This window comes from Odocoileus virginianus, unplaced genomic scaffold (genome assembly GCF_023699985.2).
Source record: "Odocoileus virginianus isolate 20LAN1187 ecotype Illinois unplaced genomic scaffold, Ovbor_1.2 Unplaced_Scaffold_36, whole genome shotgun sequence".
Classification (NCBI taxonomy): domain Eukaryota; kingdom Metazoa; phylum Chordata; class Mammalia; order Artiodactyla; family Cervidae; genus Odocoileus; species Odocoileus virginianus.
In genome coordinates this window covers 25,982-52,670 of record NW_027224298.1, presented here as the reverse complement: position 1 = coordinate 52,670, position 26,689 = coordinate 25,982, and the positions used below count along the sequence as shown (strand labels likewise).

At 43.9% G+C, this 26,689-nt stretch overlaps 1 protein-coding gene and 1 pseudogene across 1 annotated transcript; one reads left to right on the top strand and one right to left on the bottom strand.

Moving 5' to 3' along the window:
* Window positions 1-26,689, top strand: part of LOC110145159 (zinc finger protein 519-like) — a 36,852-nt pseudogene that overhangs the window by 1,693 nt on the left and 8,470 nt on the right.
* On the bottom strand, window positions 20,004-22,767 carry LOC110145160 (zinc finger protein 678-like). The gene is given in 2 exon segments (XM_020905355.2): window positions 20,004-21,716; window positions 21,719-22,767. Coding segments are annotated over 2 exon segments (1,116 nt in total). The 5' UTR covers window positions 22,763-22,767; the 3' UTR covers window positions 20,004-21,644.

Here is a 26,689-nt window from a genome sequence, read left to right as displayed (position 1 = left end):
GACCCGCATTTAGGAGCCCTGACCTGCAGCCTCACACTCCGCACTCCTGAGACCTCTCTGGAGCTGAGGATTAGGGCGGGAACTTCTAGAAACAAAGGAAGTTGGGCTGATTGCCTGGGGAGGGGCTCTTTCTAGGATGGGTGTGGCCCTCCACTGCCTCTGCCTGTGCCCTTGGGAGAGAGGTGGTGGGAATAACTGCTTGGTGGGAATCACCTGGGGGCCTTGGGTTCCTGCAAAGCGTTGCTCTCAGAATTCTTCCCAAAGATGCCTTGCCTTTAGCGTGCTAAGTCCGACTCTTTACCTTCCCATGGACTGTAGCCCGCCTGGCTCCTCGGCCACTGGGGACTCTCCAGGGAAGAATACTGGAATGGGTTGCCATGCCCTCCTCCAGGGGAATCTTCCTGGCCCAGGAATTGAACTCATACCTCTTGGTGTCTCCTGCATTGACAAGTGGTTCTTTACCACTAGTGCCACTTGGGAAGCCACAGGATACCCTGAGTACTTAGGTTTTTCTACTACCCTCTGCAGCCTGGGGACACGGGTTTTCACAAAATTATTTGAACTGTGACCACCTGTCTGCAAGCGAGGGACCTCCAACTTCAGAGCCCAGGAGGCTGGAGTGTTTCGGTCATTGCAGAAACCAAGCACCAACACTTGGAGAGTTGGAGAACTCAGGTTTATTATGCCAGGGGCCCAGAGGAGTTAACACTCCAAGTTCTGAGCAACAAACAAGGGGGTTACAGAGATTTTATACATCGACAGGCATGATTAAGAGAGTTTGCAGGTTTGCAGGGGCTAGGACAATTGCAAAGAGGAGGACAAGGGTGAGTTAGATTAATTCCAGTTCCTAGTATTGTGAGTCCTCACATTTTGAGACCTACGTGATCAAGACTTTGCAAAGAGCAAGCTGAGTTACAGAGGCAGAAGGAGAAGGAGGCTTTGTAAAAATCTATAGTTTTTCCTCTTCATTGCCCCCGCTTGATGCTTCTATCACTCATTATAGAAAGCATCATCTCATGTTTGATAGGACATTCAGAGCTCCCCGTCGTTTAGGGGACTATATTGAGCTATTATTATTTGTAACTTTATGGATTCCATTCGAGAGGTGATGAACTGGGTAATATCTTTGAGAATACAAGGGCCAAAGGGCCTGAAAGGACATGAAGAGAGTACCAGTTAATGGGAGAAGCCACAATGCCCAGTTCCAGATATTGTTCAAATTACCCCAAGAATTTGCTAGTTCCTCTCGGCTTTTCATGATTCATTCCCTTAGCTGTTGGACCATGTCTCTGACTATTCCTAATTGGTTTACATAAAGACAGCATTGTCCTTTCAAGAGGCAGAGTCCTGCCTTTTCAGCTGTCAGTAGGTGTAGCCCTCTCTTATTTTGTAAAAACACCTCAGCCAAGAAGTCTAGCTGCTCCCATAAGGCCACTAAAGATGTGGATACTCTCTCAGTGTTGCCTGTGTGTTGTAGCCATGCATTCTGGGAAACAAACTCACTCAGAAGGACAATGCAGATAGTGGAGTGCAGTTTATTACACCGGCGGGCCCAAGGCAGAGTCTCCTCTTAGCCAAGGACCCCAACCAGTTTTTGTGAAAACCTTATATACCCTAAGTGTATAAGGTTCCCTGAAACTAGTCTGAACAAAGGAAAAAGAAAGATACAATCAAAGTTAACCGGCAATCATATGCCTGAAGCCTAGGTAGTTAAGTCTAGGTAGCCAATAGGCCTGTGGTCATACCCCAAAAAGCATAATAGAATGTATGATTCTATTCAGTTACACAGATAATTAGGGTATTCTTTTAGGCAAATGAGAGCCCTGGGGTCTCCTGGGGGCCTTTGTTTTCCTGTTGATGTGTCATTTCCATAGATACTAGGCATATAGCTCAAAGTCCACAGTCCGGCCCAAGATGGAGTCCTGCTTTCAAGACAGAGCCTGTTCTGTTTCCTCCTTCATGTGAAGTCCTTGGATAGTGTATGGTAGAAGGTGATTGATGAAGCAATTCCTCCTATTCCAATACTTACCCTAGCCAAAACTTCCAAACCAACTAGTAGGGGATAAACTGGATGGCTCTTTTTGACCAGGTCTGTGCTGTCAGAGGTACAGTGAGAGTCTGGTTGTTAGGGCCAATATTCATCTGGGGATCGAGGAAAGCTAAGGTGCAGATACCCATCCATTAACTGGAGGTATAAGTAAACATCTGTCCCAAAAAAAGAAAAGGCCTTGATGGGGTGGCACCATATTGTGTCTGTGGCAAGATGAGTGGGCCACTCACCTTTTAAGTTTGATTACATTGGTCCCTGGCTAAATTGCCTACAGGTTCAGTTCCTCCATCATTTGTAAAGCATTCTGGAGCCTTTTGAGTTAACTCAATTGCCCTTAAGACTGGCCCTTGTAAGGGTGGATCTATAGGAGTTCCCATGGCTGTTGCATTATTTAATGGTACTGGTGTAGCTAAATACCGTGGAGCTCCTAAGGATAAGCAAAGCCAGCAATCCCTGGCCAGCTGGGGTTGGTGTCATATAGAAGGTGATGAGTTGCATTGAGAATCTGGTACAGATGAAGGTCTAAGGGGGTGTTAACTCTGTAACCTGGGTCATACTGCCAACAGGCAGAGCCTGATTTTTAAGGGCAAAGTTGGTCCGTGATTTCATTTGTCTGCATTATTGTCCCTGTCCAGTAGGTTTTTCCATTTATTTGGCAGACAGACAGCTGTTCTGGGTTGTAACATCTACATGGCATTTGGGGGTAGACGGAGGCGCAGGGGCGTGATGGCAAGGCCATGGTGTCAGGGTGCCGCCCCGGGTTTGGATCCTCTGGTGAGGGAAATGTAGCACCAGTGGGGGACACAGCTGGGAACCATTTTTGCCACCCAGGACCCTGGATATACATCGCATGGTTATGAAGGCAGAAGATGATCAGCCTATAGGATAGGCTATCTGTACATTGCTCTAGCTGATGGTGAGTAAGGGATTTTTCCAAGGGCTGACTGTAATGTTGACAGGTGCATGATGAAAAAGGAACGGCTCCATCTGTTACAGCAAGGGACACCAAAAGGCTCCAAAGCAGCTGCACATAACAGGTAACTGAGCACTAGCAAAAGGTTTTCTCTGCATCTCTGAGTTGTCACGGCTATAGCAACTGAGCCTATCGTGAAGTGGGGTCAGCTATCCTGTGAGCGATTTAGATAAGAGGGAGAATCGATCATAGAAATATCTAATTAGAATGAAGCTTCCCACTGCAGTGAGTTAACAGACAGCTAACCGCAGCTTCTGACCCAAATCCCAGTCCTGGGGAGCGACTGAAGCTAGTCCTGTAGCAAAGAGTACAACAATAATACCAATCAGGAATAGAGGCCAAAGTTGACAATAAAAATCCATTGATATCTTGATAGCCAGATCCTCAAGCTTCCGTGAGTTGACCAGCCAGCTGCCGGAGTGTGGCTCGGACAAGGCTGAAGAATCCTCAAGCGTGAATGGCACGTGAGTAGTCAGCTTCTGGAGCAGCTAGAGCAGGCGCAGTGTCTTTGGTGGGTGAGTGCCGTAGTTTTTGGAACCAGATCTTGAGGGGATTTCTGGGGTTTTCCAAGTGTCCTCATCACAAGAAGCTGCTGCCTTCTTAACTCTGGTGTGGTGGATCCAAGGGATGACACCTGTAAGTTTAAGAGCAGTAGGGGTTCCCAGGACAACTGTGTGAGGGCCTGTCTACTGGCTGACATGGTTCTTTTTGCCAATCTTCAACCCATACCTCATCTCCTGGCTGATAGGGATGAACCCAATTGCCCAAAGGAATGGGTGTCCTTTCTAAGGTTTCTCAGGCGATATGGTGGAAGACTTTTCCCAGGAAATGGAGGTGTTGGGACATCTCCAGGTCAGCTATTTGTTGGGGGTTTCCCTTGAGTTTTCCTATCACTGGGGGTTTTCTCCCATGTAAGATCTCAAAGGGAGAATAGCCTCAGGTCTCAGGGTGCTTTGGGCTCAGAGTAAGATTGGGGGGGGTAACATGTCGACCCAAGATAACTGGTCTCCTGTCAGCATTCAGCTAATGTAGTCCTGAGGTTACTATTCATGCGTTCAACTTTCCCTGAGCTCTGAGGCCTGTAAGCGGTGTGAAACTTCCATTCGAGTCCCAGTGTCCAGGATGAAGTTTGGATTAACTGAGACACAAATGCTGGCCCGTTGTCAGACCCTATGGAGAGAGAGGCAGCTCATATCTTGGGATCATGTCTCTTTACAGGGCCTTGGCCACTTCTCATGCCCGTTCAGTGTACGTGGGGTAGGCTTCAGCCCATCCCGAATAGGTATTGAAATACTTATAGCCCCTATAGGGCTTGACTTCAGTAAAGTCCACTTCTAGATCTTCAAAGGGCAGTGTCCCAACTGTCAGCACCCCTGGGTTGGGTCTTGGTCCTTGGCTGGCGTTGTTCTGAGCACAAGTCACAGAACTAGCACTGATCTGCAAATACAGGGCTGGGCGCTTAGAACACACTAGAAGCGGCTCAGTAAGCTCTCCAGTGCAGCTTTGCCTAAACGAGTTTTTTCATGATGTTGTTTTACCAGCTGGATTTCTGTATTGCTGGAGACAAAGAGTCTTTGATCTGGCAGCTCCAGCAGCCCTCCTTTTATTCTTCCATCATTTAGCGTCCATTGATCTTCTTCCTTGGTGTACCTTGGGGAATGGAGGAAATTCTTGTGACAGTTCAGTTCAGTTGTTCAGTCATGTCCGACTCTTTGGGACCTCATGAGTCCCTGCATGCCAGGCCTCCCTGTCCATCACCAACTCCCAAAGTCTACTCAAACCCATGTCCATTGAGTCGGTGATGTCATCCAACCATCTCATCCTGTTGTCCCCTTCTCCTCCTGCCCCCAATCCCTCCCAGCATCAGGGTCTTTTCCAATGAGTCAACTCTTTGCATGAGGTGGCCAAAGTATTGGAGTTTCAGCTTCAGCATCAGTCCTTCCAGTGAACACCCAGGACTGATCTCCTTGCAGTCCAAGGGACTCTCAAGAGTCTTCACCAACACCATACCTTGGGGATGGAGGCAATTCTGGTGCCAAGAGGACCTTAAAGATTGACTCGGGGCCCACTGTGGGGCTTGGTTGGGTTGCCACCTCCTTGGCTGCCTGGTCAGCCAACTGATTCCCTTTGCTGACTGGATCAGCTCCTGGCTGATGGCCTTTACAATGGATGACTGCCACTTGGGAGGGCTTCCAGACTGCTTCTAACAGCTGAAGATTTCTTTTATGTTTTTAATCTCCTTCCCACCCCCACGCCCCCCACTGTCAATAGTCCCCATTCTTTATAAGTGGCTCCATGTACATGTAAAGTAGCATAGGCATACCTTGCCTCGGTATAGATGTTGACTCCTTTCCTTTTGGCGTGCCTTAGTGCCTGGGCGAGTGCCCATAGCTCAGCCCGCAGTGCGGACCACCCTTGTGGCGAGGCCTCGGCCTTCACTATCTCGTCAGTTGTTGTTACGGCAGAGCCTGCTTTGCGCTGCCCATCTTGGATAAAAGTGCTTTTGTCGGTGAACAGTTCCAGTTCTGGATTCTAGATGGGAATGTCCATCAGGTGTACACTGCTCGAGTAAATCTCATCTATGAGCTCCTCACAGTTATGTCAGGGTTCCTGCTTCTGTAGGTAAAAACTAGTGGAATTCAGTGTCCACACAGTCGAGTTGGACCCGTGAGTTTTTGAAAAGCAGTTGTTGGTAGTGAACCATTCTGGAGTTGGTCAGCCACTTGTGTTCCTTGTTCATCAGGACAGGAACAGCATGGGGAACCTTTACATATTGTCCTAGTGTAAGCTTATCTGCTTCTCTGGCCAGAATCACAGTGGCAGCTAATGCCCAGAGGCATGGTGGCCATCCTGTGGCCACTGGATCCAGCGGTATGGACTGGTATGTGACTGGACACTCCCATGGCCCAACTGTTTGTGTGAGATCCCCAGGGCAGTGTGATTTTTCATGTACATAGAGGGTAAAGTCCTATGTCTCATCTGGCAGCCCTAATACTGGAGCACTGGTCAAGAGTCTCGTTCACATTCATTTTCCTCCACCTGGCAGCTCTCCTGAGGGAGATGTAAGATTCCTCTTACTATTGGCAGGTCGGTACAAACTCCCAAACCGGACCAGCCTCACAGGGAGGGATCGAATCCCCAAGAGGATGGCACTGTCTTCCAGCCTTATGAGATCATCACGGAACCCCAGGGTTTGGACGCTCTCAGTCTCTGAAGGCCGTGGGCTGTGGAGCTCACTTTCACTTCCTTCAATCAGCAATCATGCATACACAATCACTCAGAGGTTATCACAATACCTCCCTTTCCCAAGTCCCCAGGTCTCCCTATCTGATGCTCCCTTCCTGGGAGCCCAAGGAGGTGATCAGTCTCCTCTTCTACCCATTGGAATAAGACCTCCTGACTAGGGACTGGCCCTGGGGCATTACCTGATCCTGTGACCATTCCTGGGGAATTGGCCTGTCCCTTCAATGAGTCCAGTCAGGGCTCGGTCATCCAGAGAGTTGGAACACCGGTCTGAAAGAGTACCCAGAATACCATCAGGTGTCACGCCTCCTTGTTCATCTCGGGGTCCTCTGCTCTGACCTGGCTGAGCCACCAGTCTGGTGGCTCAAGAGGCCAGTGTGGCTGAAATCTCGCTGGGGCCAGATGTTGGCTGGCGCCAGAATTGTTGCAACATTCTGCCAAATGTTGCAGAAACCAGTACTCAAGAAACTAAGCACCACACTCAGAGAGTTGGAGAACTCAGGTTCATTACACAGGTGGGCCCAGAGAAGTTAACACTCGAAGCTCTGAGCCTTGAACAAAGGGGTTACAGAGTTTTCATACATGGACAGGCATGATTAAGCGGATTTGCAGGTTTGCAGGGGCTAGGGCAATTCCAAAGAACATCCTGACGAGGGTAAGATAAGCTCCAGTTCCTAGTATTGTGAGTCCTCACTTTCTGAGACCTACGTGATCTAGATTTGCAAGGAGCAAGCTGAGTTACAGGGGCAGAAAGAGCAGGAGATCATGTAAAATTTTTATCTTTTCCTCTTGACCATCACAGCTTTCTTTGGAAATAAAGCAGGGACAGCAGTGAACATTGGGTTAAAAATGTGTGTGTCTAGACACTCACTCATGCCTGAGTCTTTGCGACCCTTTGGATTGTAGCCCACCAGCTCCTCTGTCCATGCGATTTTGCAGGCAAGAATACTGAAATGGAATGCCATTTCCTCCTCCAGGGATCTTCCTGAACCAGGGATCAAGCTCAGGTCTCTTAGGCCTCCTGCATTGGCACTTAGATTCTTTAGTCCTACTGCCACCTTGGAAGTCCAAAAGTGTGCATGGGAATGGAGAAATACCTGTGAAAATGATGCCTTAAATGCATATCTGATGATCACCAAAGGAAATAATGATCTGTGTTAAGTAATAAGTGACATAACTATAGGCTGGAAAAAAAAATACATGTGGCTGAACAATGAGTTAGGTTTTATTTTGTGGGAATGTTAGGACTTGAGCCCAGGAGACAGTGGGTCAGGTGACCCCAAGACAGATGACGCTGAGGAAGCAAGGCAGGAGCCAGGCTATATACAAGTTTGCAGCAAGGGGCAGGTAATCTGAATATTAAAAGTGACAATTAATGTAAGAGAGAAACATCTCTCTCACATGAAGAGATTTAGTGTTCTTCTATGTATGGGAAGATGGAAGCATCTGGAACTTATTGAAATCATTTCTTTCATATGCATCTAGCTATCTGGGGCCAATGCTTCTTCCTTGACTGTTCACATCCTGATTCTCAGGGGATGACAGAGGACCAGAGATTTTGATGGCATCACCATCTCAATGGACATGACTGTGAGCAAAGTCCAGACGGTGAAGGAACGGGAAGCCTGGCATGTTGCAGTCCATGGGTCTCAAAAGGTATGACAAGACTCAGTGACTGAACAAGAAACATAGAGACAGAAGCCCATCATACCCCGACTTCTGAGTGAATGAGGGAGGTCAATGATCACTCAGTCACACCCTCTATGAATCAGTCTATTCAAGGACCAAAGTCTGAGCAACAGTGGTGGATGGCAGTCTCTCACACCAATCCCGCCTCCCCCCCCACCCCCCCAGCTCCTCAGCACTTACCAAGAAGGAAATACCTGGTGGCTTCTGAATCGCTGCCTTTGTTCCACCTAGGCTCAGAGATCTGCTTTTAGAAAAGGCTTCTTAAGTGTTAGAGTCAAGATGGCCTGGATAAAGAGCAACAACCTCAGATATGCAGATGATTCCACACTACTGGCAGAAAGTGAAGAGAAACTAAAGAGCCTCTTGATGAGGGTGAATGAGGTGAAAAAGCTGGCTTAAAATTCATCATTAAAAAAACTGTGATGATGACATCTGGTCTTATCACTTGATAGCAAATAGAGGGAAAAAGTGGAAAGAGTGACAGATTTTCTCTTCCTGGGCTTTAAAATCACAGTGAACGTGACTGCAGCCATGAAATCAAAAGATGCCCGCCTCTTGAAAGCAAAGCTATGAAAAACTTAAGTGTATTAAAAAGCAAAAACATCAATTGCTAACAACGTCCATCTAGTCTAAACTGTGGTCTTTCCAATAGTCATTTGAGATTTGGACCATAAAGAAGGCAGGGCACTGAAGAATTGATGCTTTCAAATTGTGGTGCTGAAGAAGACTCTTGAGAGTATTTTATCATTGAGGAACGAGGGTGAATATACTTAACATATTTAATGTTCAGTTCAGTTCAGTTCAGTTCAGTCGCTCAGTCCTGTCCAACTCCTTGCAACCCCATGAATCACAGCACGCCAGGCCTCCCTGTCCATCACAAACTCCCGGAGTTTACTCAAACTCATGCCCATTGAGTCGGTGATGCCATCCAGCAATTTCATCCTCTGTCATCCCCTTCTCCTCCTGCCCCCAATCCCTCCAAGCATCAGGGTGTTTTCCAATGAGTCAGCTCTTCATATCAGGTGGCCAAGTATTGGAGTTTCAGCTTCAGCATCAGTCCTTCCAATGAACACCCAGGACTGATCTCTTTGCAGTCCAAGGGACTCTCAAGAGTCTTCTCCAACACCACAGTTCAAAAGCATCAATTCTTCAGCACTCAGCTTTCTTCACAGTCCAACTCTCACATCCATACATGACCACTGGAAAAACCATAGCCTTGACCAGACAGACCTTTGTTGGCAAAGTAATGTCTCTGCTTTTTAATATGCTATCTAGGTTGGTCATAACTTTCCTTTCTTTCTTCACAGTTCCACTCTCACATCCATACATGACCACTGGAAAAACCATAGCCCTGACCAGACTGACCTTTGTTGGCAAAGTAATGTCTCTGCTTTTTAATATGCTATCTAGGTTGGTCATAACTTTCCTTTCAAGGAGTACGCCTCTTTTAATTTCATGGCTGCAGTCACCATCTGCAGTGACTTTGGAGCCCAAAAAAATAAAGTCTGACACTGTTTCCACTGTCTCCCCATCTATTTCCCATGAGGTGATGGGACCAGATGCCATGATCTTAGTTTTCTGAATGTTAAGCTTTAAGCCAACTTTTTCACTCTCCTCTTTCACTTTCATCAAGAGGCTTTTTAGTTCCTCTTCACTTTCTGCCATAAGGGTGGTGTCATCTGCATATCTGAGGTTATTGATATTTCTCCCGGCAACCTTGATTCCAGCTTGTGCTTCCTCTAGCCCAGTGTTTCTCATAATGTACTCTGCATATAAGTAAACAAGCAGGGTGACAATATACAGCCTTGATGTACTCCTTTTCCTATTTGGAACCAGTCTGTTGTTCCATGTCCAGTTCTAACTATTGCTTCCTGGCCTGCATACAGGTTTCTTAAGAGGCAGGTCAGGTGGTCTGGTATATCCATCTCTTTCAGAATTTTCCACAGTTTATTGTGTTCCACACAGTCAACGGCTTTGGCATACTCAATAAAGCAGAAATAGATGTTTTTCTGGAACTCTCTTGCTTTTTCGATGATCCAGGGGATGTTGACAATTTGATCTCTGGCTCCTCTGCCTTTCCTAAAAGAAGCTTGAACATCTGGAAGTTCACGGTTCACATATTGCTAAAGCCTGGCTTGGAGAGTTTTGAGCATTCATTTGCTAGCATGTGAGATGAGTGCAACTGTCTGGTAGTTTGAGCATTCTTTGGGATTGCCTTTCTTTGGGATTGGAATGAAAACTATGTTAGTTCATCTAATAAAAAGAGAAACTTTGAAGTAAAATTCAGGTTTGCAATTGCTCATTTAAAGATGTCTTAAGCAGTGAAGAAAGAATTTGAGGAGGAAATTTCTCAGATCATACGTGTAGTTTCCAAGGATTCGAAATTATAGGGTAGAAAACAAACAGTATCTGTCCCAAGTAGTCCCAGAAGTGCGGCAGTTTGTTCACGACTCCACTCACACACTTCTGCCTAGAGAGAGAATCAGAAGATATAAAAGGGCTCAATATAGTTACTCAGAAATCCACACAGTTTTTCCTGAAACCTCCTCAATGGCTCAATGGAGGAGCCATCAGGTCATGCCATTTGTCCCAGGCCAAGACAAGAATTCTTCTCCTCATTGTGAATGTGAAAATTAATCACTGGAGAAAAATACATAAATGATAAAAAGAATCAGGAATGGGTCAGGAGATGACCCTCTATGACAGTGACAGAAATAAACCAAGACTAATCCAAACTCATTTCCGTTGAAGCAGATCTTCACAAACCACATGACAAAGTATTGCTTCTGCCATGATACTCGTCCTTTTCATCTGAGTCATCTGCTCCACCCACTGACATGGACCTGGGTGTATTGCTGTTTTGTCCACTTTACTTACAGTCCAGGAATCCTTCACTTGATCCTAAAAGGCGACCAGGTCCAGCTTAGAGAACACAAGATGTGTTCATCAAAAAAAGGAATATGTGTTTTGGTGGTGATTCATCTGTTTCCAATCCAGTATGTGTTAAGGTAAGAAAAGAAAACAAGGTAGAAAGTTGAAAGAACAAAAAAAAAAAAAAAAAAAAAAGGATTTCCCCAAGACTTTATTGAAATCACCCTTAAAATACAAATGCATAAAAGTCAGATTCTGATATTGTACTCAAGCTCTACTGAGGATAAATCAGGTAGAGGGAATCTGATTTTAAGAGGAGGCTGGCATTATTTTATGCCAGAGAATTTATATAATCACCGCTAGACCAGAATGAAGGATATGCGGGTCATGGAGCAACAGTTAGAACCAAAGACGGAAAAATGGACTGTTTTGAAACAGGGAAAGAGGACCTCAGAGCTGTATATTATCACCCTGCTTATTTAACTTCCATGCAAAGTACATTATGCGAATGCCATGCTGGAGGAAGTAGAACTTGGAATCAGGATTGCCAGGAGAAATATCAACGATCTCAGATATGCACATGATACCACACTAGTGGCAGAAAGCGAAAAGGAACTAAAGAGGCTCTTAATGGGGATGAAACCGAGAGTGAAAGCTGGCAGAAAACTCAACATTCAGAAAACTAAGATCATGGCATTTATCCCCATCACTTAATTCAAATAGATGCGGAAAACGGAACCAGTGACAGACTTTAGGAGGGCTCCAAAATCACTGTAGATGGTGATTTCAGCCATGAAATTCAAAGACAGTTAGTCCTTGGAAGAAAAGCTATGATCAATCTAGACAGCGTATTCAAAAGCAGGATATCACTTTGGACACAAACGTCAATATGGTCAAACCTACGGTTTTTCTAGTAGTCACATATGGATGTGATAGTTGGCCGATAAAGGAGGCTGAGCGCCGAAGAATTGAGAGCTCGATTAGTGGTGAAGGAGAAGGCTTTTTTCCTTTTCTTTTTTGAGAAGGCTCTTAAGAGTCCTTTGGACTCAAGAAGCTGAAATAAGTCAACCATAAGGAAATCAATCCTGAATATTCATAGGAAGGACTGATGCTGATGCTGAGGCTGAAGCCGTAATACTTTGGTTTCTTTGTCTGCTGAACCAACTCATTGGCAAGATCCTGATGCTGAGAAAGATCGAAAGCAAAAGGAGAAGGCAGTGACAGAGGGTGAGGTGGTTGAATATCTTTGCTGACTCAGTGGAGATGAATTTGAGCAAATTCCAGGCACTGACGAAGGATAAGGAAACCTGGCTTGCTGCATTCCATGGGATCCAAGAGTTCCATACAACTTAGCCACTGAATAGCAATCAACAAGAATGAAGGCAAAAGAAGTAGTGGTACATATACACAATGGAATATTACTCGGCCATAAAGAGGACCATATTTGAGTCAGTTCTAACGAGATGGATGAACCTAGAGCCTGCTATACAGAGTGAAGTAAGTCAGAAAGAGAAATAGAAATATCATATACTAATGCATATATATGGAATTCAGAAAAATGGTACTGAAGAATGTACTTGCAGAACAGCACTGGAGAAACATAATCGACTGATGGAAATGGGGAGAGGGCAGGAGAGGGTGAGATGTATGGAGACAGTAACATGAAAACTTACATTACCATATGTAAAAATAGAAATCCAAAGGGAAATTGCTGGGCATGTCAGGAAACTCAAACAGCACAAGGAGTGAGGTGGGGAGGGAGAAGGGAGGGAGATTCAAAAGGGAGGGGATATATGTATACCTATGGCTGTTTCACGTTAAGGTTTGACAGAAAACAACAAAATTCTGTAAAGAAATTATCCTTCAATTAAAAAGTAAACAAACAAAGAAGAATGAAGGCAACAGATTACATCAAGGAAGAAGTAGTTTAGAATCATAATGACTCATGAAAACTGTCTTTCAAATATCACAAATACCCATTTTCCCCTAGAAAGCAAGGACCTGAAATTATTGGAAGAAGAAAAAGTCCAGGCATTCCCATTCCTCTCGAGGAAAATCTATGGCCACATCCCAATATATCAGCTGTCCCTGAAATACAAAGGACAAATGCCATGGGGCCGTGGGAAGACTTCCACATGTGACCCAAGATGAAAACAGCAAGTTCAGAGACCTGGTTGTGATTACTGGTGTGGCTGATATTACAGAATGATAACATTTTTACACAGTAATATTTTCCACCACATTTATACCCGAAGAAAAGAGGATGAGATATGATCCACAAAGCATTACACAAACTATTGTGATCTGGAAGAGAAATTATAAAATGATTGGATCAATACTGGCATATTAAGTTTCGAGTGTCGTAAGCCTGTGATACAGGATAAATTGTCTATCAAGAACACAGGAGACATTTTTAAAAAGCATACTTTGATTCAAGAGTTTTGGAGTGGTACCAGTGCTCCACATTTTAAACAAGCTTATTTTAAGTAGTAATGTGAAGAAATCTGCTCCATAAATAGCCAGTTTGAGCTACATGAGCTGCAAAGAAATAGAATAGTAAAGATTAACACTTAAACAATGAACTTTTAGTATTCTTCAAATTTGAGAGGTCTGATAGAATAGTACCCAGGGCAGCTACAATCCTTTGAATTATTTAGTATATATTATGTCTTTCTAACAGCTTTTACTGTTGAATGCACCACATAAATAATATAAAATCAACACCATTGCAGTTCCACCTTTTTGCAAATATTTTATTAAATATTCATTGAATGGAAGAGTTGAATTTTGCTTCAGTTTGCGTGACCTAGAATTGAACTAATAAAACACAAATACACACAGACAACACTAATGAAAGTTAACAGAAGTTTTAGAGGAACTTTTGTGGTGGTCCTTTGTTGGGGATCTTTAATGGACCGGAACCTGGTGGTCCAGAGTCGACAATAAGAAAGTGAAAGAAGGAAAGAGGCTAAAATTCCTCGGTTATGCATCACACCTCCGCGCTCCAGGGAATCAGCCAGAAAGAGAGAGAGAGAGAGAGAGAGAAGGACACGGGGACCCAAGTCTCTGGTGGAACAAGGGTGCTTTATTGAATTCTGTGTGAGTATATATACCATATTACAAGGTAGCTTCTTCAGATAAAGATCAAAAGACCAGACTTTACAAGTTACCAAGGAAACAAGGAGCAATCATATCAAAGAGGGTGGAAAAAAACCCTTTCACCAAATGGAAAAGCTAATGAAGGAAATCCTATGCAAGCATCCCATCTCTATGATCTCAGTCCTGGGAGTGGCTTGGAACTGACAGTCCTGATAGGACTGATAAGAAATGGAGGGCTCAAGAGAGATAGGAAACAGCACACAGGAATCCTACTGTTAAACATTCCCTGACAGTCCATGACTAAGACTCTCTGCTCTGAAGGCAGGGGGATGGGTTCAATTCCTGCTTAGAGAAATAGATCCCACACCCCACAGCTAAAGTTTTCCAGTGTCAACAAAATCTCCCACATGGCTCTAAGATTCTGCCTGCTACAACTAAGACACAACTGAGCCAAACAAATAAATTCATGTATTTTTCAAAAGAACTTTATATAACTTGGGAGAATATCAAAAGAAGAAAAAAAAAATCAATCAAATAATTAACATTTTTCTGCACATAGGGATACATTAAAATGAGATTATACTTACTAAGAATATTAAAGTAAATCTATTCATGTCAATAAAATCAAGATTATTTTTAATGGGTTAAAATATATACATCTACTTGTGGATGATATTCTTTGTATATTTTAGGTACATTTAGGGTGGAAACATACACAGCAGTATAAGATAAATTAAGACTCCTGGTTCTGAAGCTTTTCTTTGTTGAAAAACTGTATCATTTGTGTGGAGCTTTATCTTTCAACACAGTGGAAAACAGATTAGCACCATTATGATTGTTGCAAACATTTTGAAAAAAATATAAAAATGTGGTGAAAAGACGGTGTCTGTAATTTGAGCATGGAGTGTTCTGGAAACATCACACCTGAGCTTGGATGATCAATACGCCTACCCCGAACACCCAGTATCTATAATCCACACAATGAGTGTTCATTCTCAGAAGCAAAGAGAAACCAAGATGGGGGAGTTTCTCCATTAACTATGAGCATTTCCACACATTCCTTATTCCTTTCTTTCCACAATCTTCTTTAAAGAGAGAGGAAAGAAGTATGAATTTCATAGCCTCATGATGTCAGAGAGAAATCTCCAGAACCAGTGGGCATCATTACATCATTCCACCAGATGTCATGGTGTAAATGAATCACATGAAAGATGCACTATCACTGCCTGGGCATTCTGGAATTAACAAGGAAATTATAACTTGAATCTAACATTTTAAAATGTTCATTTTACTCAAATTTCATTTCACCTATACTTCCCCTGTTTAGTATCCTAATAATGCACTTAACTAGTAAGTCTTAGCAATGCAAACGACAGCATCTCCTAGTTTTCTTTTTATTTCTGAACATTTTCTGAAAAACTCTGGACCAGAGTTGAGTCACTGGGCTTCCCAGCTGGCTCAGTGGTAAAGAATCTGCCTGCCAATGCAGGAGACGTGGTTTCAGTCTCACGGTGGAGAGAATTCCCGGGACTAGAAAATGGCAACCCACTGCAGAATTCTTGCCTGGAAAATCCCATGGACAGAAGAGAGTTGGTTCTATGTATAATGGCACTTTCAGACTCTATTTTAAATATCTAAATTGCATCCAGGTGCTGTCATTACTGCATTTCCCAATGTCCCTAAAATCCCAACACCAAACCACATCCGAGTGGGAGTGAGGATAGGAGTTACTCCCCATGCTGATCTCTCACAAAAAGAATATTTTGATTAAAAAAAAAAAAAATATTTTGAACAGTTCAAAGTCGCTGATTCATGTTGAGAATTCATCATGCTCCATAGAAAGTGAGGATGCAGACAATGGAGAAAAGGCTCTGGGACACAAGGAAGTAGTCTAAAGGGCTGGTCTTCACTATTATAAGAGGAAATGGGGAAAAATAAGATGGTAACAAATGACTGGGAAGAAAAATTAGGAGCAGAGAACTAAAGACTTGCATATTCTCATTTGGGCATTTCAGGAGGAAAAGCAGACACAGCCGGAGACCCAGGACAGGACATTTACCTGAGAAGCTGCCAATTCCTCCTCTTGCTCCTCCTGTTCTGTCTTCTCTGGGGATGTTATGCTGCAAACGCACTTCTTGAGTTTTGAGAAAATACTACGGAGGGCATCAACACAGGTCTTTAACGTGCAACCACCACTCCCACTGAAAGGTTGTTGCTGAATCACGCAAAGACGCCAGGGTTCTTGGCCTCCGGAGGAGAGAATTCAATCCAGGGCCAGAGACGAGGCTTGATCGCTCAGAGCTTTTGTGTAATAAAGTTTTATTAAAGTATAAAGGAGACAGAGAAAGCTTCTGACATAGACATCAGAAGGGGGCAGAAAGAGTACCCGCTTGCTAGTGTTAGCAATGGAGTTATATACTCTCCAATGAATCCAAAGAACTCTGAGACCTCACCAGATCTACTCCCATAATTTACATTTTAAGATAACAGAATTAGCCAGAAGGTTTAATCCAGAGACTGTCCTCAGGCAGGATACATTATTGTTATATAATCCTAAGGAATGTAGAGGAAAAAAAGTAAAAAGTTTGTCCTTTCTTCCTCCTTGAGTATTCCAGACCTCTCTCTCCTTGGGGACCCCTAGACTTCTTATCAACCTACCTAGGAATTGACTCTCTCATTCCCCCTTTTCTTTTAGGAGAATTATGTTGCCAAGGGAAAGGGGTGTCATTTTCATTCCATAACTACTTTTGCTGTTAAGGGGCATGGTCCCTTATGTTGTTGAGGCAACTTATTCTAACCCTCATATTGAGGGTCTCTGATTCAGGAGCCCCAAGTAGTAGTTGGAGGAGGCTATTGACTCATAGGAGCTTAGAGAACCATTTGTAAACTAAAAGCTTTTAGATGGTTAGAAAATCCCATTATACAGATACAGGCAAAACAGTCATTAAACCAAGTTAAAATAAAAATGAAAAGTCACTTTATGTCTATAGTCACATCAGTCCATCTTAAGGTTGTTAGATGTCATCAGTTTAAGATGAGGCATCACATGTGATTGTTGTTGACAGAACTTGCAGACTTGGAGAGTCTCTTCCTTGAAGTGGAGATGTCCACCACGGGAGGCCTTCCACTGATTAAGAGGGGAGCACTCCACAGACCCAGCAGTTAGACTGACTGTGGAATCCAGCGTAGGAATGAGCCCAGGACAGGAAGGCATTGTCTTGAGGATCAAACGGCAGACTCAGGATTTTTAGAGTCAGCAGAAGTAGGCTCACATAGATTATCTGGTCCATCTTTTGGCTTGTCCAGACAGTCCCATTACAGAAGCGGATTGGGAAGAAAGTGGGCCAGGGGCTTCAGTAAGCACAGAGTAAGTTGCCCCAGTATCTAAAAGGAAATCGACGGATTGGCCCCCACAGTTATTAATACCTGGGGTTCCTCAGGTGTAATTAGGATGGGAGCTTGTGTGGGGACCCCTGGGCACCTTCAGTCCTGATTGTCTTGAGAGTCCGACCCCTGAAACCTACGCCTCTGGGGGCAGTCTCTCTTCCAGTGTGGTCCTTTGCAGACTGGACATGGAGCTGGGGCAGCTTAGATGCCTGAGGGCAATCCTGCTTGAGGTGCCCCTCCTTTCCACAGTAATAGCAAGCCCATCCCTTTTCACCTGGGTCCCTCTGGGCATTTTTCTCAGGCTGTTTAAGAACAGTTTTCATAGCCATTGTGAAGGCTTCCACCTGTTCCTTTGTCTTTTTCTGCCTTTCTTTCTTTTCCTCATATTCCCTACCATAATAGACTGTCTGAGCCAGTTGGAACAGATTATCTAAAGACTGATTTGGTCCATATGACCGTTTTAATAGCTTATGGCTGGTATCTAGACTGACTGAGAAATCTATCCTTTAAGATCACTTTTCCCTCTTCACTTTTGGGATCAATCTCAGTGAATCTGCTTCTCTCAGTCTATCTAGGAATTTACCAGGAGCTTCCTTCTCCTCCTGTTCTATGTCTGCCAATTTGCCATAGTTTAAAGCCTTAGTTTAAAAATCCCATGGACAGAGGAGCCTGATAGGCTACATTCCATGGGATCGCAAAGAGTCAGACACGACTAAGTGACTTCACCTTAAAGGTTTAGCACACCCCTGCCTGAGTCCTTCAAGAATATATCTGACAAAATGACTCTGATCCCATCTTCCCTTAGCTGTGTTGTAGTTTCAGTCTGGTTCTGTAATTGGGACCACCTGATTCCCAGTGGGGAGGGCAGTTATCTCCCTCTTCCCTACTGATTCATTACCAAGCCATTCATCTCCATAAGCAACCGCTTTTCCCAAAACTTTTTTGAGTTGGGAGTCAGCGTTTGTCCCAAGATATATATCACATCCTTCCAAGTAAGGTCATAAAGCAGAGTAACACCTTTCAAAGATCTCATGTATTTTTCTGAGTCCTCTAAATAGTCTCCCAGATCCTCCTTGATTTCTTGTATTTCTTGATAAGAAAAAGGCTTATGAATTCTCATAGACTGATTATTTCTCCCAGTAGGTGCTTCATGAAGGCTGTTCCTCGGTGTCTCTGGCTGATCTGAGTATAAGATCCCAGGAATAGATTGGAGAAACCTGCTTTTCTTTACCTCTTTGTCTCCTGTCCTCCATCTCATCTAGAAAGTAGGAGGACAGGAGGGAGCTGAAGGTTTCACACCCAAATCTATACCCTTAGGACATAAGTCTGGCATATTTCACAGAGAGAAAAAGGGTAACACATATGCTACTTCTACCCATTTCCCTTGTTTTCTACAGAACCAATCTAATTGTAAAACAGTTATTATACTTAAGAGACCCTCCAACCGTCCACCGTTCGCCACCCTCCAGTGGGTACCTCGGTCATGCAATATCACATAGGAAGACCAGGTGTGTCTTCTTTAAGCTCTGGGGATCGAATATATGCCAGTTTTTCAGGATACAGTTCAAAGGAGTGAGGCTGGAATTGTTAGCTCCCATCTGTAAGAGAGAAAAAAAGCAACCAGTGCCATCTTTCTACCGGAGGCATCCCTCCCTGCTCTAGATGGGGGTGTAGACAGACTTTACACCAAAGCTTTCCTTCCCTGGTCGGACTTAGTCTGTCCCTTACCGACCCAGGGACCATACTTATCCCTCCCGGTTCTACCACCAAGACTCGGTGGAGATGCACCACGGGTAGACCTGATGGCTTCCCTGACTGACGTCCAGCTCGTCACCATTAAAACCTTGCTTGCCTCTGATGCCACCCAGGGTGCAATTGGAGTAAGCTTCCAGAACACCTCCCAGGCTAAACCGCGGGGGAAACAGTGGTCACGTGAGTGCCTGTGCTCGACCCTGACTATAACAACAAAACTGATATGAACAGAGAACTGAGATGTTCCTTCCAAGCGTCACCACACCAGTATAAGAGCCTCCTCTGGTCCACTAAGAGCCAGCGTTACCAAAGGGAAAAAAAACAATTGCAGTTCCAACCTGAGTAACCTTTAACCTCAGATCTAACTTCCAATCTTTTGATTCCTATCACAGCTAGGTGGTTCCTGACTACCAATCCAAGTGTGAGATCTAAGTCACAGTAACAGCACAGATCACAAGGCCCTTGAAAACCTATGATGCGACGGATTAGGTTAGTACTTCTGATTTCCAAGGAGTTATGAAATGGCCAAAGAGACCAAAAGTTTGACCGAGAAAGGAGTTCAGTCCACATGCTTTGCCCATCTCTGGTCAGTCCCTGAAGGAGACACTGGGTGCCTCTTGGCATTGGCAGGTTGGTATAAATCCCTGACAGGTTTCTGCCATCAGCCCTATGAGGTCACCACAGAACCGCAGAGCAGTTCACTTGCTTCATGCAGGGCATTTCATTCATTCACGCAAGCACACCAAAGGGTTAGTCAAGTACAGCAGAAAACATGTTCGCTAGGAGAACTAGAGCTCCAAGCATCCTTACCTTGTCCTGAAGAATCCCGGATGAGCCCCCAAGATGAAAGGTTGTTGCTGAATCACGCAAAGACACTGGGGTTCTTGGCCTCCAGGGAATTCAATCTGGGGCCAGAGACAAGGCTTGATTGCTCAGAGCTTTTGTGTAGTAGTTTTATTAAAGTATAAAGGAGATAGAGAAAGCTTCTGACATAGACATCAGAAGGGGGCAGAAAGAGTACCCGCTTGCTAGTGTTAGCAATGGAGTTATATACTCTCCAATGAATCCAAAGAATGTCTGGAGGTTGTAAAGACCTCACCAGACCTACTCCCATAATTTACATTTTAAAATAACAGGATTAGCCAGAAGGTTTAATCCACAGATTGTCCTCAGGCAGGATACATTATTTTTTTTTAGGATACATTATTGTTATATAATCCTAAGGAAAGTAGAGGAAAGAAAAAAAGTTTGTCCTATCTTCTTCCTTGAGAATTCGAGACCCCTCTTTCCTTGAGGACCCCCAAGCTCTTCTCAACCTGCCTAGGAAATGACTCTCTCACTACAGACAGAAGGACCTTGAAAAGCGAGAACGACCTCTTCTGTCTGTCTCAGGAGAGATTCAGGCGACCTGGATCAGGTCGACCAGCCTGTGAGCTAATTTCTTAATTGTTTTCTCCCCATAGATAGCTGCTAACACTCTGCTCACACAGACGATGTGAGCTGACTGACTTCCCTGGTCCAAATCCAGCTAGACCAACCCTGCGGCCTCTCCTTGGACTGAAGCTGGGCCTCAGCTCTCACAAATGGACCAGGAGCCACGTCCTTAACCCGGGCCTCCCCTTAGAATCCCCTGGAGCACATCCTACACACCACACTGATGCTCCCACAGGACCAAAATAGAACTCTGTTGGGAGCGCATCAGTGAGGTCATTTCCTGACACTGGTCACGTGATCCTGATGGGAAACCAGATGGAAACCACTTGGCTAAAGATCTTTCTGAACCATTTCAGTGAATACAAATCCCTGGTGACCAGGTCCCCACTCTAAGAAGTTATGACTCTGCAGGTCTACAGTGGGGCCATGAAAGGAGTCATCAGCAAATCCCATTTTTTTTCTGATGTTTCTTCCCCAAAACCAACGTTCAGGAGTCCTGAACTCAAAGCCCCACACTCACCACACCTAAGACCTCTCTGTAGGGGAGGATTTAGGGCAGAAATTTCTGAAAGCAGTCAAAGCTGGAATCAGCCAGACCAAACAGGAGTACCTGCAGCTCAGGTTTTATAAGTTACTCTGAGTAAAGTGCCTCAGACTCCCTAGGCTGAGTGTTGGTTAATCCATTCAAACCAAGACAAGGAGGATTCTGGTGAGCACTGTATGGATTATTTGAATGCTGAATTACATTCACCTGAAATAATCTCAGATCATGTCATTATTAACAAACATACATACATTGCTAAGAATTGTAACTTTCTAACCATAAACATTCATCTCACGATTCATGCTAATATATGCATTTTCTATGTGTTTTAACCATGGAGTACTCCCTACAGTCATTCTTCTTCAGAGAAACTTCTGAAAACAAAACTGATGAAATGCCTTCTAGTATGCAACCTGGTATTTACTTTAACTTTTGATTAAATACCTTTCTACATATTTGTTACATCATCTCCATAGGTTTCTTGTATAAACCCTTGTGTTTTCTGATGCATGTTTAGGGCAAACCTCTTCCATCACTTGTTCCATTACTAGGGTTTCTCTCCAGTGTGTGCTCTCAGATGTTTAGTGAGATCACTGCTATGACTAAAGGCTTTGCCACATTCTGTACATTTGTAAGGTTTCTCTCCAGTATGAACTCGCAGATGTGTAGTAAGAATTGAGCTCTGATTAAAGGTTTTGCCACATTCTGTACATTTATAAGGTCTCTCCCCAGTATGGATTCGCTGATGTTTAGTAAGACTAGAACCCTTAATGAAGGCCTTGCCACATTCTGTACATTTATAACATCTATCCCCGGTATGAATTCGGTGATGTTGAGTAAGGGACAAACTCGTAGTAAAGGCTTTGTCACATTCTTTACATTTATAAGGTCTCTCTCCAGTATGAATTTGCTGATGTTGGGTAAGATGTGAGCAACGGATAAAGGCTTTGTTACATTCTTTACATTTATAAGGCTTCTCTCCAGTATGAATTCGCTGATGTTGAGTAAGTTGTGAGCACTGAATAAAGGCTTTGTTACATTCTTTACATTTATAAGGTCTCTCTGCAGTATGAATTTGCTGATGTTGGGTAAGATGTGAGCATTCAGTAAAGGCTTTGTTACATTCTTTACATTTATAAGACTTCTCTCCAGTATGAATTCGCTGATGTCGAGTAAGATGTGAGTATTGAATAAAGGCTTTGTTACATTCTTTACATTTATAAGGTCTCTCCCCAGAGTGAATTCCCTGATGTTGAGTAAGATGTGAGCACTGAATAAAGGCTTTGTTACATTCTTTACATTTATAAGGTCTCTCCCCAGAATGAATTCGCTGATGTCGAGTAAGAACTGAGCAATGATGAAAGGATTTGTTACATTCTTTACATTTATAAGGCTTCTCTCCAGTATGAATTCGCTGATGCCTAGTAAGATTTGAGCACTGAATAAATGTTTTGTTACATTCTTTACATTTATAAGGTCTCTCCCCAGAATGAATTCGCTGATGTCCAGTAAGAACTGAGGGAAGATGAAAGGCTTTGTTACATTCTTTACATTTATAAGGTCTCTCTCCAGTATGAATTCGCTGATGATAGGTTAGCTGTGAGTAACAGATAAAGGCTTTGCTACATTCTGTACATTTATAAGGTCTCTCTCCAGTATGAATTTGCTGATGTAGGTAAGATGTGAATAACAGATAAAGGCTTTGCCACATTCTGTACATTTATAAGGTTTCTCTCCAGTATGAATTCGCTGGTGTTCGAGTAAGATTTGAGTTCTGATTAAAGGCTTTGCCACACTTTGCACATTTATAAGGTTTCTCTCCAGTGTGAATTCGCTGATGTTTAGTAAGAAGTGAGCGATGCTTAAACACTTTGCTACATTGTGTACATTGGAACGGTTTCTTTCTTGTATGAATTTTCTTATGTCTACTTAGATGGCATGATTTACTGAACAGTTTCCCACATATCTTACACTTGTTTTCTTTCTGTGAATTCTTAACAGTCTGTGGTTGAGTAAGTTCTGAAGACTGACTAGAAACCTTACCATATTCAGTACAAGTCCTCTCTTCAGTACAAGTACTCTTATCGAGAGAAAAACCTGACATTTGATCAAAGGCATTTCTACATGTATTACTTCTAGAATCCTTGTTTGAAGATTCGGGTCCCTGATGTTTCTTAAGGTTGGAGTCTCCTTCAACCGTATACCCAGGTTCATTGCCTGAATACCTTCTCAGTCCACCAAAAATACTCTTGTAATTATTGGAGCTGGAGCTCTTACTTAAGGTCTGACTCATTTTATTACACATGGAAAGTTGTTTGTATTGACCATATCACAATATGTATTGAACAATGATGGTTGGATTCATCTCTTCCATTATCATCAACATTATACATCTTGGAATGGAGAGAAAATATTTGTTGGGGGAAGAAAAATGAGCCCCTGCTCACGGATCCCTCAAATTGATTAGATTGTGAGTTTTCCCACTCACTGTTAAATTGTAGGTGTTCAGACATGCTTGAATGTATGTTTAGTCGAAGGCTATGTTCAGAATTGTTTGAATGAGTATTTGCAGTAAAGACTAGATTACCTCCCAGATTTCCCATGTTTCCATTTAGAGAACATGTATGTTTCAAAAAAGGATGGAAATCGTTTCTTAAACACTTACACATCTTGGCAAATGTTGAAGACTGAAGTGGGTGTTTTTCCCAATTTGACTCAGGTTGCTCAATTCTTTTTCCAGTAATGTTAGCAATCTGTGTAACTGTCTCCATTTCTTTAAGTCCATATAAAGATCCTCTCTGTCTTTCATATACCCATGTATATTCCCAGTCTTTTCTTAAATTTAAATTTTTGAGGTAAAATATTTGATATATTCCTAGGTTTGCTTTTGGGAATACATCTTCTAATGCTGGATTCTTCGGCATCAAATCCTGGGTGTCTTTTGGAGACAAGGCTGAAAGATATCAAATAACAAATAATTTCCCCTGCTATTCTCAGTGAAAATCTTTAAACATTTAGAGAAAATTGATGATCACAGCTAATTTAAAACTAAAATAGAGATTAAAAAATAAAATAGAGATGGAAGCATCAAGATGTCAGAGGATTAGGCAGATGTGGAGACCATCTCTCTGTCCACAAATGAATGAGAAATGGAACAATTCTCACAGAGCCCAGCTGAACACTAGCAGAGACCCCTCGAAATCTAAAGAAACAAGAAAGATTCCTGCTGAGCCAGGTAGGACAAGAGAAAGAAGAAGGAAAAGGAAGAGGAGAGGAAGTGGGATGGGGCCTGCAACCCTGGGGGGACATGAAAGTGAGGAGCGGTCTCCACATCCGGGGAAGCCCTCGTCGGGGAGCTCAGTTTGGACAGAAGGAGAGCCTCATTCTCTGTGGGAGAGAACATGGCAACCCGCGTGTGGCAGCAGGACAGGGTGAGACCTGCACACGGGGTGCTGACCCCTGCCCTGCCCACCCAGCCTGAGAGGCACGCCCACCGCTGCAGACAAGGGCTGGGTGCTGAAATGTGGGGTTCAGAGAGCAGACCCAGGCAAAGGATTGAGGCTGGCTGTGAGGAAACATCCTGAAGGGATGGGACTGTGGGAGGAGCTCTGCAAACGGGATGCTTGTGGTGGAAGCCTGAACCACCAGAGAGCAGAGTGCCTTTGGTGAGTGATGCCCAAAGAAGACGCCCATTGCATCCCTTGCCCCTTGTGACCGCCCTTCCTCACCAAGGACGACGAAGAACTCCACCCACGTAGGTCTTTTGAGCCCCAGCCACGGCCTCCCCCATCGACCTCCTCCACTATCAGCAGACTCCTGTGCTCTGGGGCAGCTCAGGAGAAGACACCTGTGAGTTGCCCACACACTCAGACGGAGCTGAAAGCACAGCTGAGCCCAGGGATGAAGAAGAAAAGCTGACACCTCTCCCTGCAGCAACAGAAGCCACGGTCTCACACCCACGACCGGCTGTGTAACCTCAGCCCCTACAGAGCATCTGATTCACCTAGCAGCGCTCTCTCAGTCATGGCAGGGGTAGCTCTAGCGGCTGTAGACTCTGTGGGCTCCCATACAAGGGGGCTGGGCCAGGACAGAGCCTGAGCTGCCCCAGAGCACCACAGAGGGTCCAGCTCCACGCTGAATGCAATCCCAGGGCCTGACTTCACTGAATCTATGCCAGTGACCTTGTGAAAACAACATCTGCGAGACATCATGCCCATGGTTAAGGTGGCGCCAAGAGCAGTGCCTACACTACATTACATGAGAACCTGCAGAACGCATGAGAGGGGGAACCAGAGCACAGCCGGAGTGAACATCCCCAGAGGAGTAATACTCAGAGACTTTTCTCCATGTGTGGGTGCTCCAGTCCCACCTTCCTCGCACCACAGATCAGAATCACATCTAAGATTCAGGTCTGCGGGCTCTATTCCACCACACAGGGAGGAGGCACCACCAGAGAGAGGGCAGTAACCACCACAGAACAATAGGGAAACAGCCCTGAATATCCACAGCAGGCTCTGGTCACAGTTAACAGCAATCAAAGCCCAGATCAAGAGGATGAGGGCACAAACCTCGGGACCAACCTCACCCACCAAGGTGCAGACACCAGAAGGAAGACTAACGAGGTTCCTGTAGTCTTCAAAACAGAGACCACAGACAGAACGCTGGACAAAATGAGATGGCAAAGAAATAGGTTATAGGGGAAGAAACAAGATAAAAACCTCTAAGCACCACTGAATTAAGAGGAGTTAGGCAATCTAATGATTACTTCCTGCTTTTAGTCATCTTAAGTGGAGACACCAAACACTTTCACAAATCCTAGGTGCCTAGTAATTCGTAAATCCACTTCTTGCCACACATGTTTCTGATAATGTTCTATTAGATGCTTCAGCCTCATAAGAATCATAAGTGATAGTGACAGAGAACTAATCAGAAACTGAGGACACACAAGACAGTGTCTAAGGAAGCTGAATACAAAAAAGATAAACTTAATGAAGTACTAGTTTTAAGAAATTAAATAAGAAGAGAGACTTTAAAACTATGACTAGAGAAAGGGGGAACTCTACTCATTGCTCTGTGGAGACCTAAATGGGAAGGAAATCAATAGAATGGTAAAGACTAGAGATCTCTTTAAGAAAATTAGAGGTACCAGGAATATTTCAAGCAAAGATGGGAACAGTAAAGGACAGAAACGGGATGGACCTAAAAGCAGCAGAAGATATTAAGACAAGTTGGCGAGAATACATGGAAGAACTATACAAAAAAGATCTTAATGACCGAGATAACCACGATGGTGTGATCACTCACCTAGGAACAGACATCCTGGCATCCAAAGTCAAGTCGGCCTTAGAAGGCATGACTATCAACAAAGTCAGTGCAGGTGATGGAACTCCAGCTGAGCCTTTTCAAGTCCTAAAAGAGGATCATGCTAAAGTTCTGCACTAGATAAGCCAGCAAATTTTGAAAACTCAGCAGTGGCCTCAGGACAGGAAAAGGTCAGTTTTCATCCCAATCACAAAGAAAGGCAATGCCAAAGAACGCTCAAACTACTACACAATTTCCCTTATTTCAAACAATAGCAAAGGCTCAAAATTCTCCAAGTGAGGCTTTAACAGTACGTGAACCGAGAGCTTCCAGATGTTCAAGCTGG